Raw genomic sequence first — 18,932 nt, 5'->3', positions numbered from 1 at the left:
GAACATCACTTGTTTTAGCCTAGTACAGACTCTGACTCATATGAAGATTCTATTAAGTGTGGCCAGTAGCGGCCGCCAATGGCCAGGAGTGGGGTGACGTGACGTGCGTCCTCTCTCCCTGCTGTCTCGTGTGTGTGTGTGTGTGTGTGTTACATGTTCAATGAGATTAAGACATACAATTTCTCTGTCTTGCAGTGCTGTTGTTATGATGATTCCTTTCTACATTCTGCTCGTTTCCTTGGGTATGCTGACAGGTGAGTTGCAATTTTATAAAATCTTTAAGTTCATAATGATGTGGTAGGAACCCTTTTGCTATTTCACTCCACTCTTCAAGAGATACTTTTCCACTGGCAATAAGTGAAAACGATGGTATTATCGAAGTTTTGTTAAAGAATAATTGTGGCTAAGAAAAATGTCAAGAATGGGGTGCTTCTGAAAAGCCTAGTATTCCGTCAGATGGCTCCACTGTAGCAGTAAACACATTCCCGCGCTGTTTAAAAAGCATAATTTTATTTGTCAAATATTTACACTGTTGTGTGAAATTGTGAATCATGGTAATGTCATATGCCGTAATATAAATAATACAAATAGAACCCGTATATATAACTTATCATGAATTGTTTATATTAATCATAAACTGAAATTAAAATATCACCGATGGCATTTGCTGGCAATCCGCCATTTCAGTGGTCCTATATTATTTAATTTCTGCTACATTTAGTGCAAGTTAGATTCTTAATACATAGTTTGTTCAGAGTGTAAAGTACGCCTAGTGGGTATCTTGACTCATCCAGTCTCTATGTGGGCAGAAATTTAATGTTGAGTAAATACTGGCATTCACCATCATAAATCATCCGGTCTGAGGAACCGTCCCAAAACCAAGATCGTTTACGCGTCATTTTTTACCCGGCCTCACCGAGGACAGACGACTGTGGAAGGTAAACAAGCCAAGACATCGCCTCCAAGTGATCCACAAGATTCACACGGAGTCAAGTTCAGTATTCACGATTATATATAATTATATATATATATATATATATATATATATATATATATATATATATGCAAACGTGAGAACACATGACGAGTAAATACTACTGCATCCTCTTAAATGTCTACCCCCAGTGAGATTGCATCCAGGTCAAGAGGACTGATATGTGCACAAGCTACTGACTCAGTCAGTGGAAGCTCTTACAAACATATGTGTGTGGACAGGTGGCCTGGAAACACTTCTCACATGACCATACCATTAGGGACTTGCCAAGAGGGGGCAATGTGTGTGAGATATTGATAAGATGACCTTAAGGTATTTATTTGGTAGGCACTTGGTGAAATGTAAACATTAAAATAACCACTAGTTCTCAACAGAAAAAGACAAAACTTCACTGTAACACTTTATTTACAAAAAGCTACAATGATACATAATTTGACTCACTGATGGTGCAAGGAAGCTGCAGGGGAAGGTCTCTCTCTCTCTCTCTCTCTCTCTCTCTCTCTCTCAGCTCAACAGTTAGGACCTCACATTACTGAACTATGTGTGTTTGTGGGTGTGTCCATTTACGACAGTAATGTAACCAACGTCGGGTACAGGGACATGAGAAAAAGCTAGAGAGGCCAGATGTGGGAATGACAATTACACAAAGATATCGCTCAGTGAAACACACTGCCTATACATAGTCACTTATGAACCAATGACGAATGTTATGAATATAGCTCGTTTCTTATCTTAGTGAATCCGTGACATTACACGCCATCAAAATAAAATTTTTCATGGAAACTTGACATCCCTCGTGAAAAAACTTAAACACGGGACTGTCTTGTGGTGCGCATGCGTGAAGGAAGCGAGCAAAATGTTGAATGCCAGTATTTACTCAACATTAAATATCTGCCCACATAGAAACTGGATGAGTCTAGATACCGACTAGGCGTACTTTACAGTCTGAACAGACAGTGTATTGAGAACCAAATTTGCACTAAATGTAGCAGAAGTTAAATAATATAGGGTCACTGTAAGGATGGATTGCCATCACATGCCATCAGTGATATTTTAATTTCCGTTTATGATAAATATAAACACTTCACGATACGTTATATATACGTGTTCTATTTGTATTATTTATATTTCGGCATATGACATTACCATGATTCACATTTTCACACAACAGTATAGATATTTAACAAAGAAAAATATGCTTTTTAAACAGCGCGGGGAATGTGTTTACTGCAACAGTAGAGCCATCTAGCGGAATACTAGCCTTGAAAGCACCCCATTCACCCTGACATTTATAAACGATATTAACGCATCATGCTGTGCACATTTTCGTTCACTCATGCACCTACCAAACACTGCAGAATTAAATGAGATTATTATTACACTGACAATGAGAAAAACAAATGATCCTTGATAATGGTTATCTGTTAGGTAGACTTGATAATTTTGCAGACAGGTAAACACTTTGACCATGATGACACATTTCGTATTTTTTTTCCCCTTACTGTCGTCACACAGTTTAATTCTGCTTTGAGAAGACCTCTTACGCAGGAGTTAATAAAAAATATTCCCTAAGCCTTCCAGGCCATAAAATCCATCACATGGCGAGTAAAGTCACTGAGTAACGGGGGTAAATATAATAATCGGATTGAGATTATGATTCTTATTGATACTTCCCCAGGGCTGATTATCTTCACCACCTATGAGGGTTGTGATCCATTAGCGGCCGGACTCATCACTTCCAAAGACCAGGTGCAGTATTTACAAAAACCATTAAGCTAATGGTAGTTAGAAGATTGCCTTAGTATATGCTCACCATGCCACCAATAATTCACTACAAAATCACAGTGAATATTAAAGTGAAATACGAAAATGCAAACCTTTCAATATGGTAAATATCTGACGGAGACTTCTTTGTTCTGAAAACTGAATAAAATTCTTTTAAAAATACACTGTCAGATCCTGCCTTTTTATGTGATGGATCGTCTCACCCAAATTCCGGGACTACCAGGGCTCTTTGTCGCCTGTATACTCTCAGGATCCCTCAGGTATGTTTCATTTATATTGCAGTTGTATTGTATTAGCACTCTGCACATAATGCTTATTAGACCCCATTCAGTATTCAGTATCAGAAAAAGTCTGTCCAGGTCTCAAATAGGTCCCAGGGTCAGGTTTTACACTTTTTGAAAAAAAAAAAAAAATCAAGGTTTGCAAATAAATAAAAAAGTATCGTATTCATGCACAAGGAAGTAATACACATCTGCCTATACAACATTAGAGCTCTACTCACCATACAAATGCTGCAAAAATGATGGGAAGGTGCTGAGCAAGTGGTGCGTGGTAGCGTGGAAAGTATTGCCATCTCGGTAGGTAGGTGATTTCTTGGTGTGTAGGCGACATGTTTGCATGTTTTCATCTTTCCCATAAAAAACAGTGCACTAATATATGTACATTATATCTCACATGATTTGTGAATGATTCTTGAGATTTTTTCTTTACAAACAACAAACTAGTTACAAGATCCATATAAAATTATCACTTACTAGTTACTACTAATTTATTATACAGTACTTTGCTCTTATTTTGCTTAGTACTGTCCAAGGCTATGGGGGTGAGGACATGGGGGTAAGCCTTCGAGCTTGCCTTTTGTATGTACGTATGTTTATTTTATTGTTGCTAACTAAATCATCCTCTGTACTTACAGGCAGCAGTACAGTGATCAAATATTTATTATTTCTCAAAATTGATGGTGTTATAAGTGTAACCAGGAAATGTGAGAAACTCACGAAATATAAATCAGAAAAAAGTAAGGAGACACTAACAATCATTTGTCAATGAAAAAGGCAACACTCGCTGCACGTGTATATCCGCCTGGTAACAAATAAATGCATGGTACGTGTATAAAAGGCTACAAAAACAACCTTAGAAACCTAAAATAATCAATCAATCAATCAATCATTTCCTGTGGCACCCTCGGGGATGCATAGGGCCTCGATGAACTCTCACCACCACATCCTATCTTGTGCTAACTCCTCAAGATCTCCCCAACACTCATCTCCAGCTTCCCGTCTCATTGTCCTCACCCACGTCTCTTTTGGCCTTCCTCTACCTCTCCTACCAAGTGCCACCCACCCTGGTGTACCTCGTACTATTCCCTGTCTCCTATACACATGTCCTAGCCACTTCCATCGTGAGAATCTAACATATTCATCGATCGGCTGCACCCCCGTTATTTCTCTAATTCTACTATTTGGTATCCTTTCCCACCACTTAACTCCTAATATTCTTCTAAGTGCTTTATTTTCAAACACCAAGAATTTATTTTCTATAGTCACTGTGCTGTACCAAGACTCGTGTCCATAAATTAAGATACTCCTAACCATTACCTTATAAAGTTTGATTTTTGTATGCACAGAGAAATTGTTATTATTCCAAATATTTTTAAACATTCCCATTGCCTGATTAGCCTTCTTTAACCTTTCCTCGAATTCAAAGTTCAAAGAACCATCCTTGGCTAAATAAGTACCTAAATATTTAAACCTATCAACTTGCTTTACAACCATACCTCCAATTACACATTCCTGCGCATTTTCCATATTCATATTGATTATTTCAGTTTTTCCACAATTAATAACCAAACCCACCTTGCGACCTTCACTCACCAAACAGTCCAACACTCTCTGCATCTCTTCTGGCCCATCACAAATCAAAACTATATCATCTGCATAATCTAAATCCAAAAGTTTCCTGTTCTCTACCCAAAGTATACCTGCACCGGTTTCTGTTCCAACGCGTTTCATAATGTAATCAATGACCAATATAAATAGTAAAGGCGATAGAACACCACCTTGAATTACTCCGAACTTGACTTCAAACGAATCACTCAGACAACCATCAACCATCACTTTACAAAATGTGTCCTCATGCATGTTCATAATGACCCTCACAAACTCCTCTGGTATTCCATAATGTCTCATGATCTTCCCCATAGTCTCTCTCGAAACACTATCAAAAGCCTTTTCAAAATCAACAAAACAAAGACCTAACGGTACTCTCATTTCATTAACTTGCTGCATCAAATGCCTAACTATAAAGATCTGATCATTGCAACCACGTCCCTTTCTAAAACCAGCCTGTTCATCCCTCAGAATACCCTCAACCACTGGCTCCAACCTATTTAACAACACTCTACTGAAAACTTTCAAAGCTATCGGTGACAAAGAGATTCCCCTCTCAATCAGACACTCTAACACCCAGGAAATTAAGAAATAGAAATATGGAGACATACAAAGCGGAAATCTCTTCTTCCTTGCCTGTGACGCGGCACTGAGTGTGTAGGAGGGAGGCGGGGGGTGGGGGATTGGAGGGAGAGTGGAGGGTGGAGGGTGGGAGGCAGAGGGGCGGGGGATCGGTGGGAGGTAGGAGGCTGGAGGAAGTAGGGGGTGGGGGATTGGAGAGAGAGTGGAGGGTGGGAGGTAGAGGCGTGGACTGGAGAATCGGTGGGAGGTAGGGGGGTGGAGGAAGCAGGATATGAAAGGGAGGAGGGAGGTAAGAGAGAGTGAAGGGCCAATTTGGGGGTGTGCTATGTATTCTCCAGGGCAGTAAAAATATATTGCAAACAATATTCTTTTGCTAAATGAACTGTCTGATACCAGAATAGTACAAAATATTGCCAGATCAACAGCATAATAAAACCAATACGTGCAACCCAACCCCCCACCATGATTAGCTCTTCCCAGACTGTGTAAACTAAAATATTGTGATCTGCGTAAGCGTGGTAGAAGCAGAGGGGTCTGGGGAGCGGCTCGGATCCTTATTTCAATCACCAGCCTCACGCAACAGTTTTCATTCATGCCTAAATATGCTGCCGCGGGAGTGGCTAGGAGACCCCTACCGAGAAAGCCACTATAGTGGCCAGGAGACCTGAAAGGGTTAATATATATGAAGTTTTTGAATGATGACCAGACTTGTTATTGCATATTTGTTCTTAAATTTTGTGCATGTTCTACATTCTGGCTATGACTAGTTTGCCAATCTCTGCCCTAATTATTTATCCTTCCTACTCTTAGATAATTATACTGTTTAAGGAAAATTTTTTGTCATGTACGTATGACGCAATATAATCACTGGGTTCCCACTCTTTTTTTCACTGAACTATCAGTTTCAAGACATTTTAATAGTTACCACATTTTCAGTCACGGTACTGTTTCCTGTCTCTGTGATTGGGTTCAGTCATGATTTTCTTTTTATTATTTTCGGTCACATGATCAGGAGATACATTTTAGAAACATGCATACTGCATAAACTCTCTGCTGATCTGAGAAGTAGACATGCTAGATATATAGCTATTTCTAAAAATAACATCCATGTATAATAGGATGATATTGAAAGAAAATGCCTGTGCAAGAGACGTTTTTATGTAATGGTGGTGTGGATTTGACAATAAAATTTCTACAATATTCATGTCCATACTCTAACATACACAGATGAAGATTGAACTCGTCGAGAAGCACAAATCTAGAGTGAAAGAAGTGGAAATGAATTATGTGAATGGAGTGTGTGGAGCTACCTAGATAGATAGACAAATTAGGAAGTGAAGGAGCATTGTGGTGTTCCTGTGGCTGTGGTTGAAAGCACAGACTACTTTGCTGGCTGCGACAATGGAAGGTGTCATATGATCCATTTATTGTTACAGAAATGTGAAATACACGAAAAGAGAGTAAGTGCAGGAAGGATATTCTTTGTCGTTTGGAACGGAATATGAAATATGTAATGCAGAACATAATGCTGACAGAGAATGTTAGAGAGCTTTATCCTTTGGGCTGTAGCTCGGTAATGTTTATTATGTGGAGAGAATGGCGATTGAGATAAGAAACTTTGTGTGAATAAGGTGATGGGAGCGGGGGGGAGGAAGGGGGTAGACCGAGGATGATAAGTAGGTATTGAATGAAGTACATGTGTTGGAGGGACGAGCCGGAAAGAGGACTGTCTAATGATAGAGGGAAAAATGACATGGAGGCGATTCATATATGTCCACCATTTCTGAGATTATTGTGTCAGCCAAAAGACAGATAAAATGACAGATAGAAATACTAATATCGTCAACATTTGACAGCTCCATCTCGTCAGGAGTCAACGCGCAGGCTGCAGTGACGTGGGAGGATGTGTTCTCTCGCTGCCCTCGCTTTGCACGTCTCCCACACACTAGCAAGGCCACAGTCACCAAGTTCCTAGGTGAGAGAGAGAGAGAGAGCTTTCTTACAGGTGTAAAGATGACACAAAGACGTTCCCTTGTTATATTCATCTAGGCAGAAAGAAGATTGGTATCAAAAGGTTGTTTTATCGCCTCCAGCATTCCGGTAGTATGCCGTACAAATAAAGGGTAACAGTATCTAGGGGTCTGATATGTGTACGTGGGAAACAAGAACTGCAGTTGGTAGTACCAAAAGCAAAATTTCTATATATGCAAGCCAAAGTTGATGAAAGAGCTTCATCTGCTAATAATGCGGTTTTCTTTGTATAATTTATCGTCATCATCATCATTCTGACCTCCTCTCCCACCCTAGGGCAGGGTGAGGAGTAGCGATGTCCAGACAGCCCAAATTTGCACAATCCAATGGGCCACGCTTCCATTCACTCATCATTCAAGACCCCGTAATCCTGGATGTATCGGATACACCAAAAACATTCACCACGTTCTGTAGCTTCACATAATCGTATCCGATAAAGTCAGTCCGGACACTGTCACATTAAAAAAGGGGGTGCCAAATCCCTGATGATGCACATCTCCTCGCAATATTCATCTAGCCAGCTCGATCTCTTGTCAGTTCCCCAGCCTCACCGACTTCCGAACTGCTTTTCCTCACACACTCATCCACCATATTTCTCCACCTCCTTGGCCTACCTCGCCTCCTCCCTCCTTCAAATTCGCTCAGATATAACTTTTTCACCACTCTGTCATTATCCTTTCTCTCCATATGACCATGCCATCTCAGTACACCCTCTTCGATTCTGGTGTCCACAGATTTCCTCATTCCACATCTTTCACGAATCACATTCTTTCGCATCCCATCCACTCTTTGTATTTCACATACATTCCTCAGCAATCCCATCTTCACATATCTCTCGCTTGACTTTTCATTTTCATGCCACACAATAGCCTCACATCCATATGTTAAATTTGGCAATAACACGCATTCACGTAAGCCTCGTGCAGCTGCAACACTCAACCCTTTGTTTACTATCAAGGCACGATGCTTACAGACATCAGAAAAAGTCTGCACTAGTCTACTGAGCTTTGTCTGATATTTGCAAGTACTATTGCATCATCAACATACAACAAATCTAAGATATTCCATCCATCACCATTCAGTACGAACGCCATCCCCCTCTCCATTACTCGTGTTTTTATTTCTCTTATCACCCCATCCATTTATATATTGAATAACCATGGAGACATCACACAACCCTGTTGCACACCCACGCCGACTGTGAACCATTCACTTAGATGCCCATCAACTCTTACACATGCTTCACTACCATCATAAAAACTCTTGACGACACCTAGCAGCTTACCATTTAAATCGTACACGCGCAAAACTTTCCACAATCCTTCTCTGTTCACTTGTCGTATGCGTTTTCCAGATCCATGAATGCCATAAACACCTTATGGTCCCTCTCACAAGCCTTCTCTGCTATCTGTCTCACTGCAAATATTTGATCCACACATCCTTTGCCACTCCTAAAGCCACGTTGTCATTGCTCACTAGGACTTCTGATATCCCTCCTACTTTTTCTACAATAATTCTTCCATATACCTTCTCCGCCATGCTCAATAAACTAATGCCATGATAATTCTTGCACTCGCTTCGCTCACCTTTATTTTCGTACAGGGGTACACTCGCACCAAAAAGTATCAGTGCAGAATCTGTGTTAAATATGACACACGGAACAAAGGTAACTGGAAATTGTGGTTCTGTCCTCCCATACGCAGGCATCCCAGGCGACAGATGAATGCTATTTCTAATACCTCTTGTGTCCTCCATAACGAGTAGGGAATGGCAGTAATTGTTATAATATATACAGGTATTAACGGGCTGTCACTGCCACATGATCGAATCATTCCGGATGGCATCAGACCCACAATGCACCAATAGTTTTTGGTCCGAGTGTACAATCACAGCCTTTTTTTCACTCTGCTGGCACAGTTTCACTCATCCATGCCTTCTTACATATCTCCAACAAGCACTTCATTCCGCTTTCTCTGCTACACTTAATCATCTCAGCAAACACCTCATCAACCCAAGCTGCATTCCCATTTTTCAGCTGCACCACAGCGTTTTTCACATGTGTGAGTGTAACGTCTGGCACTGCATTCCTTCTCTGCACACCCCCAAAACCAATCATGTTTACAGCTGCTCTGCTATCTCTATTCCCAATCATCAGGCTTTCAAAAAAATTCTTTCCATCCGGTCCTTACTTCATTCTCATGGGTTACTTACCACTTACATCCTTCACACCATCACATTTCTTTCTGCTTTCACTTCTTCATTTCTGCACCTCTTTCCAGAGTAACTTCCTATTTTTAAAGTAGTTTTCATTCATTTTTCTTCCTAGATCATCATTTACCTCTCGTTTTTCCTCTTCACTCGTCTCATTACGTGCTTCTTGCTCTCAGTATATTCATTTCTTATTTCAACTGAACCTCTGTCCTGTAACCATTCTAGCCACTTCTTCCTCTTTTCTTCCACTGCTTTCTTAATCTCTTCATCCCACCGTGTGTACCTTTCGTCTTTGTTGTTACTCTTGCCACACCACACACTGCTTTAGAATTTCTACCTAAGCAATCCCTGTATGCATTCCACAGGCTGTCCAGATCCATTTCATTCCAATTCACTTATCATAACTCTTCCCCTACTTTGGGCCTGTATTCATCGGCCATTTTTTTGATCCTCAGCTTCTCAACTTTCAGTCTTCCTCCCTGACTGCTCCTTTTTCTCCTTGTCCACCTCACTCCTCTCAGCTTGATCTTGCATACCACAATCATATGATCTGACAGACCTACACATCGTCCTCTCACGGCCCTCGTATCAGCAACCATTCCCAGCATCGACCTCTCTACAAGCAAGTAATCAAGCAGGCTCCTTTCAACACGATCCTTGTTCCCTCTATACTATGTACATTTATTTGCATCTTTGTATTTGAAATATGAGTTACAAATGCACAACCTTCTTTCCTGACATATCCTTCAGTCACTTCCCATTATCATTTTCTCCTGATACTCCATTACAACCCATTATGTTATCCTCAGGACGAGTGCCTACTCTTCCATTCATATTGCCGATTATGATCACTTTATAGCTCCTAGGCATTTTTCCCACTGCTTCATCCAGCTCATCCCAAAACCTGTCTTGCTTTCTCTCACTCCTGTCCTCACACAGTGCATATGCTACAATGACCACCACTTTCACCTTCTCAAACTTGAACTTAACATATATACACCTAGAGTTGACATTTGTAGTCTCTCATTCCACACTGCCACACCTCATTCATCAACAAAACAACCCCTTCCTTGCATCTTCCTCACCCATTCATGCCTGATTTACACATTTCACACCTTTCCACTCATCCACTTCACACCCTTTCATTTTTGTCTCACACAATGCCATCTCGGCATATCTCAGACTCTTGAACACATTCACCACTTCCACCCTCTTGCTCTCCTCATTCACACCTCTCACAGTTCACATGGCCATGCGAATCTGCTCATTTGGTATGGGCCCTGGGCAGGTATATACTGTATATATTTTACAATATGTGTTACTAGTATAGACAAGATTTTTGAGCCTTGACCCGCCTCGTCCCGTCGACATATGGGTACGTTGCAACATTTTGCATTTGCCAGTCCTGACAACGTACTGGTACGTCGTGCAATTGCAAGGTCCCTAATTTGCACAATTTTCAATTTTCGTGCGTGATTTTTCGTACGTATACACGGGACACCTTCCTCTATTCCTCTACAAGATGCCAAGCAGGTACAATGCCTTACACCGCATAACCTCCCCCCCCCCATTGTCTAGGCAATTCACCTGTTACCAGTGACCTGGCCAATAAAGACATTCAGGGCCAGAGTGATTCCCTAATCAATGACAATGTGGAGGACAAAGTTTACATAGCATTAGAGGAAGAAACAGTCAGAAATGATTACCAGGTAATGTGGCAAAAGAAGGTCAGGAATGGTGATGAGTTAATGAGTGAAACAATGCTTATAATGCCTATATTACTGTTTGAAAACCAATATACTCTCTTACTACATATAAATTCGTACCAAATAAATAAATAAATACCGTTTATGAGTGGTGTGGAATAGTTATCCTCCCATAGAACTCGTTTTCTTTGCAGCCAGCCTGATAGAAAACCCTGTAAGGTAAGGAGGTACCCCTACCTGTATCGAGTATTTTAAACCTCAGGTGAGCGATTTCTCTATGAATTTTCAATGTTTCTCACCTAAAGCGGAGGTTTTAGCCAAAAAAAAAAAAAAAATTCCAAAAATGTTCATGACTGGGGGGTGTTGGAGGTGCGAAAGTGCTAGGGACATGACGGGTTAAGGGACAGACTTTCTTGTACATGCCTAGACCCTTACCCATGTTGATGCCTTTGGGGGGTCTTTAGGGGATTCTACATTAAATTAGGTGTGGATGCCGCCTATCCAGGGTTGGGGGACCCCCTATAAAAAATTTGATTTGAACGATGCCAGCTCCGGTAACTTGCATCAATCATCTGCTTGGAAAGTGACACATTGGACAAATATACATTACAACTGCATATATATGTGGCAAGTTTTTAACATTCTAGCCATACAACGAGGCCGTGTTCTATAAGGATATATTTAAACCCGAATACATATAACAGCACATATTTCAGAGTCATCTGGATTTTTGTTTAGCCCCAAGCGACTTGGCAAGTGACCTAATAGTTTTAATCTATCCAAGCCAGTACAAGTGCCTTTATAAATGATGGAGAAACACATCACACATGCATACATCTGTGGAAAGATTTTTGCCTTTTAGCCGGGAATCGAACCTGTGGCTGGTAGACAGGAACCAGGTACCGATATCTGTAGGCAGGAAATTAAACTCCTTGTTCTTAACAATCATTTGGCTTTAAGGATTCGTAACAGTCTGAAAGTTAAAAGTGGAGCTGCTCGCAGAGCTGCACAACATCTATCCATACACACATACCTACATATACCCATACTTGTATATGAGGAAAAAACAAACACTCGCATGCAGTGCTAGTTTAATAAAGGCCATTAAGTGCCTCTTACACAGTTCAAACTTTTTTTTTTTTTCCTGGTAGATTTTTCTTCTATATTTTCAGGTCGTTTCCCTTCACACTGCTGTAAAATGTTGACAAACTTGGAGCAGAGTCGTAATATTTGAGGTAAATATTATATAAACTTCTAAGAAAATTAGTATATGCTACTTAGCTTCCTCACAGCTGATGGGAAAAAATTCTCCACATAATCTCGTGGAGAGAGGTAGTATAATCTTTCCAAGACAAATCCCGATGGAACGAAATCCCTAGTATGTTCATTCAGGATTGAGTTGTATATTGTAAAAAATCTGAGGATGCTTCTGCAGAAGAGTTTGATGGGAAGAAAGATGTTAGAACTGTGTTTTTGATGCATTAAAAACAACTAGATTACCTTTACCCCAATCAGAGATACAAGCCAAGTCAGACATTAAGTGTGCTATAGCCTCATCCCCTGGTTGATGATGTAATTGTTGAGATGGACACTACAGGAAGCAAATTGAAAGGTGAAGGGTCGAGTCATAAGTGTCAGAGTGCATAGAATTAGATGCACAGCTTAAAAGGCCACTGATGAATAAAACAAAGAGAGTGGGTGAAAGGACAGAGCCCTGAGGAACACCATTATTGATAATCTAGGAAAAGAACAGTGGCTGACTACAACAGCAGCTACAGAACGACCAAAAAGGGAGCTAGAGATGAAGGCAGAGATAGAATAACAGAAACCGTAAGAGGGCAGTCTGGAAATTAAAGATTTAAGCCAGACTCACATGAAAGCCTTTGAGATGTCAAGTGCAATGGCAAAGCTTTCGCTGTAAACCCGAAAGGAGGATGAGCAGGAGTCTGAAAGGTAGGTGAAGAGATCACTTGCCCCTCTGGTACGCAATTCTCCAGCCTCGACTACCCCCACGAACGCAAAAACACGCCTATTTTTCGACTTTCTCAAAGGTTAAAAGTTTTATGCCCGATTTATAGAGCTTGAACTTACACACCCCAGCCTCTCAGACCCAATAGTTACCGAGCTATGACCCATCAAAGTTGATAAGTTACCTGTTGTGGCCCGGACGAAAAAATAAATACGCCACTCTCACCTGTTCTCTTCCAAAAATTACATACAAAAGCCACCAAAATTAATATTTTTTGGTGTGTATATATGTTACAAACCATTGTAAAGTGAGTAGAAAAAAATAAAATGGTCACAAATAAAGTACAGGTGATGATTCCAAACATGCGCCATAAAGCATAAAAATTACACATAATACTCGAGGCTGAGGGGGTAAAGATACTCCGTGCTAGGAGATCGGGGTGGGGGTAGGGGGTGGTAAGGCCAGGAGGGGGTGTACAGGGATGGAGGGATGGGAGGAGACCACCACCAGACACAATGGAAGGGCCCTAGTGGTGTACAGGGATGTGCAGAGAGGGAAGAGGGGTAAAACCCCCCAGGTGACTGGGGGAGGGGGACATGGGGAATATCCACAACGGATGGGTCGAGGATGCATGAGGAGGGTGTGGGAGGGGTGGTGGTCGTAGTGGTAAGAATGGAGGGAGGAATGGTAGTAACAACGTAGTGGGGTAGAGGGATGCAACAAGCCCCCACCGCTTGGGTAAGGGCCAGGATCCTCCCTACCGTGTGTCCAGCACGTGGCTCTGACTGGTCAGAAGCCAGTTTTTTGTGGAAGTTGCACAATCCACATTCCTCAACCATTTAAAAAATTGTGAGAAAACATTGATTGCCAAACTCAGTACTTGAGTGGCTGCAGTGTCCCTGGTGGAACCCATACTGACGATTGGAGAGAAGGCTGCAATAGGAAAGGTGATTTAAATTTTCCTTGTTATGAATAGATTAAAAGCTTTTGAAGCAGAGAATGTTAAAGCAATTGGGCGATAATTAGAGGGCTGGGAATGATCACCGTTCTTTAGTACAGGCTGTATAAGAGCAAACTTTCAGCAAGAAGGAAAGGTACAAGTTGACAGATAAAGGCAAAAGAGTTTACCTAGGTGGGGTGTAAACACTGAAGCACACTTCTTGAGGGCACTGTGAGGGATCCCATCAGGCCCATATGCCTTGTTTGGAGTGAGTTTCATTTTATACTAAATGCTCTGAGCTCTCCAACCCAAATTCTTCTTGCTCCTTCTGGCAACTTACCAAAATACATCAACTGAAGAAATTTTAATGTCAGCCATGAGGAAGTCGGAAGGGGAAATGATGGAGGACCAGCACCAGAATCATTTAAGGTGGAACTGGAGGAAAAAGTCTGAGTGATGAGTTCTGCTTAATCAGTAGAAGAAACAGCTACAGAGCCATCACAGTGGAAAAGAGGAGGGAAGGATGTTGAGGTAAAGTTGTTAGAAATTTTTAGGACAAGGTGCCAGAAGGAGCAGAAAAAATTTGATTTGTAGAGTTCAGAGCATATTTTAATGTGAATGACACTGATTTTAAAAGAGTGAAGAACAGATTTAGCATGATTCCAGAAAGAAATATAATAGAGAAAAGATTCAGGGGTGAGTTGGCTCCTGAAGCCTCTGTGGGTCCTCGTATTGTTGTGGACAGCATTAGAATGAGCATGATTATTATTATTTTTTTTTTTGCATTAGTCACAGGATAAGAGAAAGGAATGTATGCTTCCATGCCTGAGAGAACAGCCTCTGTAATGTGTATGGTACACTCAGATGGCTCTCGGCCGTGGAACCAATAATTATTCCAGGAAAAAATCGAAGACGTACTGCCTGAAGGCCTCCCACTCAGCAGTTCAAAAGTGCCACAGCTGCTGCTTCCTGGGAGGCTCCACAGGCATTACTGGAGCAATAGGACAGGTTGATATGGTTGTGATTGGAAGATCCCATCGGAGAGAAAAGATTAACAGTGTAAGCAGAAGGTAAGGAAGAGGTCAAGTATGTTGGAACTTTCTCCAAGGCAGTCAGGGATATGGGTTGGGTGCGTAACAAGCTACTCAAGGTCGGTAAAGATTGAAAAGGTGTAGGGTTGTTCACCTGGTGGATCGGTGAAGGGAGAAGAGGGTCAGATTTGGAGGTGAACGTTGAAATCACCTAGAATGGAGATTTCAATGAAAGGTAAAATTGACAGGATGTGTTTCATGTGTGTAGTAACACAGTCAAAGAATTTTTCATAGTAGAATTAGTGGATAGATAAACAGCACAAATATACATAGTCAGAGAATGAAAAGATAGTTGAAGCCAGAAAGTAGAGAATTCAGAAGACTAAGTTCCGGAACACGAAAGCAAGTTATGTTGCTGCATATATAAAGGCAATAGCCTCCTTGGCTTTGAAGTGAGTGTAAAGAAGAAGGAAGATACCAGACGTATTTGCTATCAGTTGCCTCAGACAGTTGTTTGAGACGTCTCGCTTGCTCGACACCAGGAGAGGGGAGGACGGAGGGGTCTTTTATGCTCCCACCTCCCTCCATGGCTTGGTGTTGAGATGCCATTATCCTTAATTTTTTAATAAGAAGTAATGTGTAATGTGCATGTAGTCTGGTGATGACTGTTAGAGAAGCTTTTATTGGAGAACATGCTAGCCTACTCTTTGTGTTACTGAAACACTCAAAAAGTTCAGCAAAGAGGAATTGTCAGAAGCTAGTCCTGAAGGCAGATGAAACGGGAGATCCAGCATTCCCTGTAATCAGCTTTCCATCCACATAGAAAGTACCGCCCTGCTCGACTGTGCTAATATCTACTCCCTTTAAAGGCTAGAGAGAGAGGCTCGGAACCTGTGAGTGAGTGGGGCTGAAGAGGCGAGACCAGGAATGAAGTGGAGGGATGGGGTGGATATATATTTGAGAGAGGGCTATGTGAGCTGGAGGAAGGGCAATCTCATGACAAAGGACAGAGTGACACAGGCGATTCATTTGTGACCACCCCTTACGAAAATAAGTCATCTGGCAACTGAAAGATAAGTAGTTAAATCAGTGCTTAATATGAGACTGTATTGAATGTGCTCTCTTATCACCATACTCCCTCCCATCCCTCTAGTTCCCTCCACACTTCTCCTTATCCCTTATAGCCTACTCAATCACCTCCTCACAAACTATGGCCCCTGATCTCTGTCTTCTAACGTTTAAGAGTCATGAGTTCGCTTATTTAAAGTTCACATTTCACGAAGGGGAAGGAGTGACAACGTGAACTGTACTATATGGAAGTGTGAGAATGTATACAGTGTGCCACATTTCAACCACTGAGAATATCAGTGGATAGTAGAAGTTTGGCATTTGGTAAACTTGAAAACCTTTTCATAAATAAGGGGTTTGGGGAAGTTGTCAGATGAGCGTGAATGAGGTTGCCATAGAAACTGTGATGCACATATATCGATAAGTATAACCAGACTTCCGCAGCACACGTGGAGTCATACCAGGATTAAGTATGGTACTGTTCAAATACTTACAACCACAGTTCGAATAAAGATATCTACGAGAAGACATCATCAAGGGGAGTGGTTCATAGCAAAAGCTAAATACAGTACCTCTTATTTTAATGCAGCAACAAGACATACAAACGTCACTTTTATTTTCTTATTCATTGTCTACACTATATGTAGAACTAGTGTACCAAGATATGAGAAAGAGTTAATGGGAGCATATTATACTACTCTCAGTTCAAAAGAAAAACAAAAACAGCCTAGGTAAATTATTTGACTTGTAGTTCGCTCCAAGTCTCCGTGTCATCAACTTTCTGTTCTCCTCACGAGGTTGTTAGCCTCTTTATTACGATAACTTACATTTTGATTATCCTTGCTGCTACCAAAAAACTTAATTCGGTTTTGGAAGGCTCCAGGTAGTGGAGTGGTTAATAAAGGTTGTACCTAGCCAATCTCTCTCCAAAAGCAGTTATTATACTGATTAAGCACATCAAGAGTGAGTGAAAAAGCAATGTAAATGACACTCTCTGGTTGGAGGAGACTAATTAAAATGTTCTGTGATTGTCAGCTCTTGGGTATGGTGTTCTAGCTGTGTGCCTGGCCTTCCTTGCTGGCAACGTAGGGGGCGTGCTGCAGGCCTCCATCTCATTCATGTCCTGTGTCAATGGACCATTGCTGGCTGTCTTCATTATGGCGTTATTTATGCCCTTCTGCAACTCCAAGGTATGGTGCAGTATTATACATCACTAGGCGAGAAACTGTCCGTTTGCCGATGAGCTGCTCCTGCTCCTTATTGTGTTGTAATGCTTACATTGGTTAAATTAGTTGCCAGGACGAAAATCCTAAATAAGTTGTACTGGTTGTGTGTGTGTGTGTGTGTGTGTGTGTGTGTGTGTGTGTGTGTGTGTGTGTGTGTGTGTGTGTGTGTGTTGAATATGACGGCGTGAAGGATTGAAAAAGAATCCAGTTTTCTTTTTACAATAAATCCTGAATCATATGATGATAAAAGAAAATCTTTAGCATTTACGCAATGCCTCGTACTACACTCTGCGATGATTGATGGAAGCTTTTGGCATCCAACAGCTAGTTTTTTTCATAAATGAGCATCACCCATGAAGTGTTTGCTTAAACACTTAGTCCTGATGACGTGGATGTAAGTGACCATCTGTTTTACATCAGTACAGGTGCTGGAGAAGGGCGCCTTCATATGGTGGTACCGATATGACTGGACGGTTCCATCGCCTAGTTGTACAAACACCCCCCACCTTACTCTCTATCCCTTGAAGGGACTGCGGGCCACCGAAAAGGGAGCAACTTCAACTGGCAATGTGCTGGGTCGACGTTCATATGAAGATGATGGAACTGCAACAACAACAACAACAGTACAACAACAACAACAAAAACAAGAACTACTACTACTACTAATAATAATAATAATAATAATAATAATAATAATAATATTATTATTATTATTATTATTATTATTAATGATAATAATAATAATAAAATTGTACTATTTGCACTTATAGCTGTTGCAGGGAACAGTTTGTGAAGTCTACAACTAGAGCCGGGTATATTACGTTTTATTGCATGAGATATCCAGCTTTACACAGGACTGCCCTCATTAGGTTACTCCCAGGAAACTTAGGGCCATAGCGCTGTCCACTCTGGAGATCTCATAGAGCCTCTTGTTCTTTAACCCACTTCTCGTAAAGATGTTTTCTCCATTTTTGCCTGTTCAAAATGCATATTACTGTTATTATCATTACTGTTACTATTATTTTTATTATTATTATTTATATTATTATTATGATGATGATGATGATGATTGTTATTGTTGTTGTTTTCATTATGCCTCCGCTCACCTATGGTGGAGGAGGCATTAAATGATTGGTCTGTCCACTCTTGTGGACGCAATATCTCCATAGCCCATTGACGGATTTTGACAAAATTTTGTCAGTGATTCGGTATGAGCGGATGATGAAATGATTAGGTCAGCAACATCAGAAGGTCAAAGGTCAAGGTCATCTGACTTAATTTAGCATTATGGGCAAAATATCTCTTGAACCCCTTGACAGATTTCGACGAAAGTTTAGTCAGTATTGCAGTAAATAGCTATGATGAACCGATTAGGTCAGCAAGGTCAAGGGGTCAAAGGTCAAGGTCATATGGGTGTGAGGGAGAAAATTCCTGAACCCCTCGAGGGATTTTGACCAAACATTCAGTTCAGGGACATGTGGGGTAGACTTTGTTTATCTT

The 18,932-nt window shown here is 41.0% G+C and overlaps 1 protein-coding gene across 1 annotated transcript in view; it reads left to right on the top strand.

Annotated features, from left to right (window-relative positions):
* Nucleotides 1–18,932, top strand: part of LOC145405864 (sodium-dependent multivitamin transporter-like) — a 124,410-nt gene that overhangs the window by 91,476 nt on the left and 14,002 nt on the right. Inside the window, exons 6-10 of the mRNA XM_080277120.1 lie at nucleotides 196–254; nucleotides 2,673–2,743; nucleotides 2,951–3,039; nucleotides 7,107–7,225; nucleotides 17,242–17,396. Coding sequence (XP_080133246.1) covers nucleotides 196–254; nucleotides 2,673–2,743; nucleotides 2,951–3,039; nucleotides 7,107–7,225; nucleotides 17,242–17,396 — 493 coding nt within the window. The remainder of the gene's footprint in view (nucleotides 1–195; nucleotides 255–2,672; nucleotides 2,744–2,950; nucleotides 3,040–7,106; nucleotides 7,226–17,241; nucleotides 17,397–18,932) is intronic.

The sequence above is a fragment of the Coenobita brevimanus genome, chromosome 68 (genome assembly GCF_032717465.1).
Source record: "Coenobita brevimanus isolate Jiangsu-jjx chromosome 68, ASM3271746v2, whole genome shotgun sequence".
Classification (NCBI taxonomy): Eukaryota; Metazoa; Arthropoda; class Malacostraca; order Decapoda; family Coenobitidae; genus Coenobita; species Coenobita brevimanus.
This window is presented reverse-complemented; position numbering and strand designations above follow the sequence as displayed.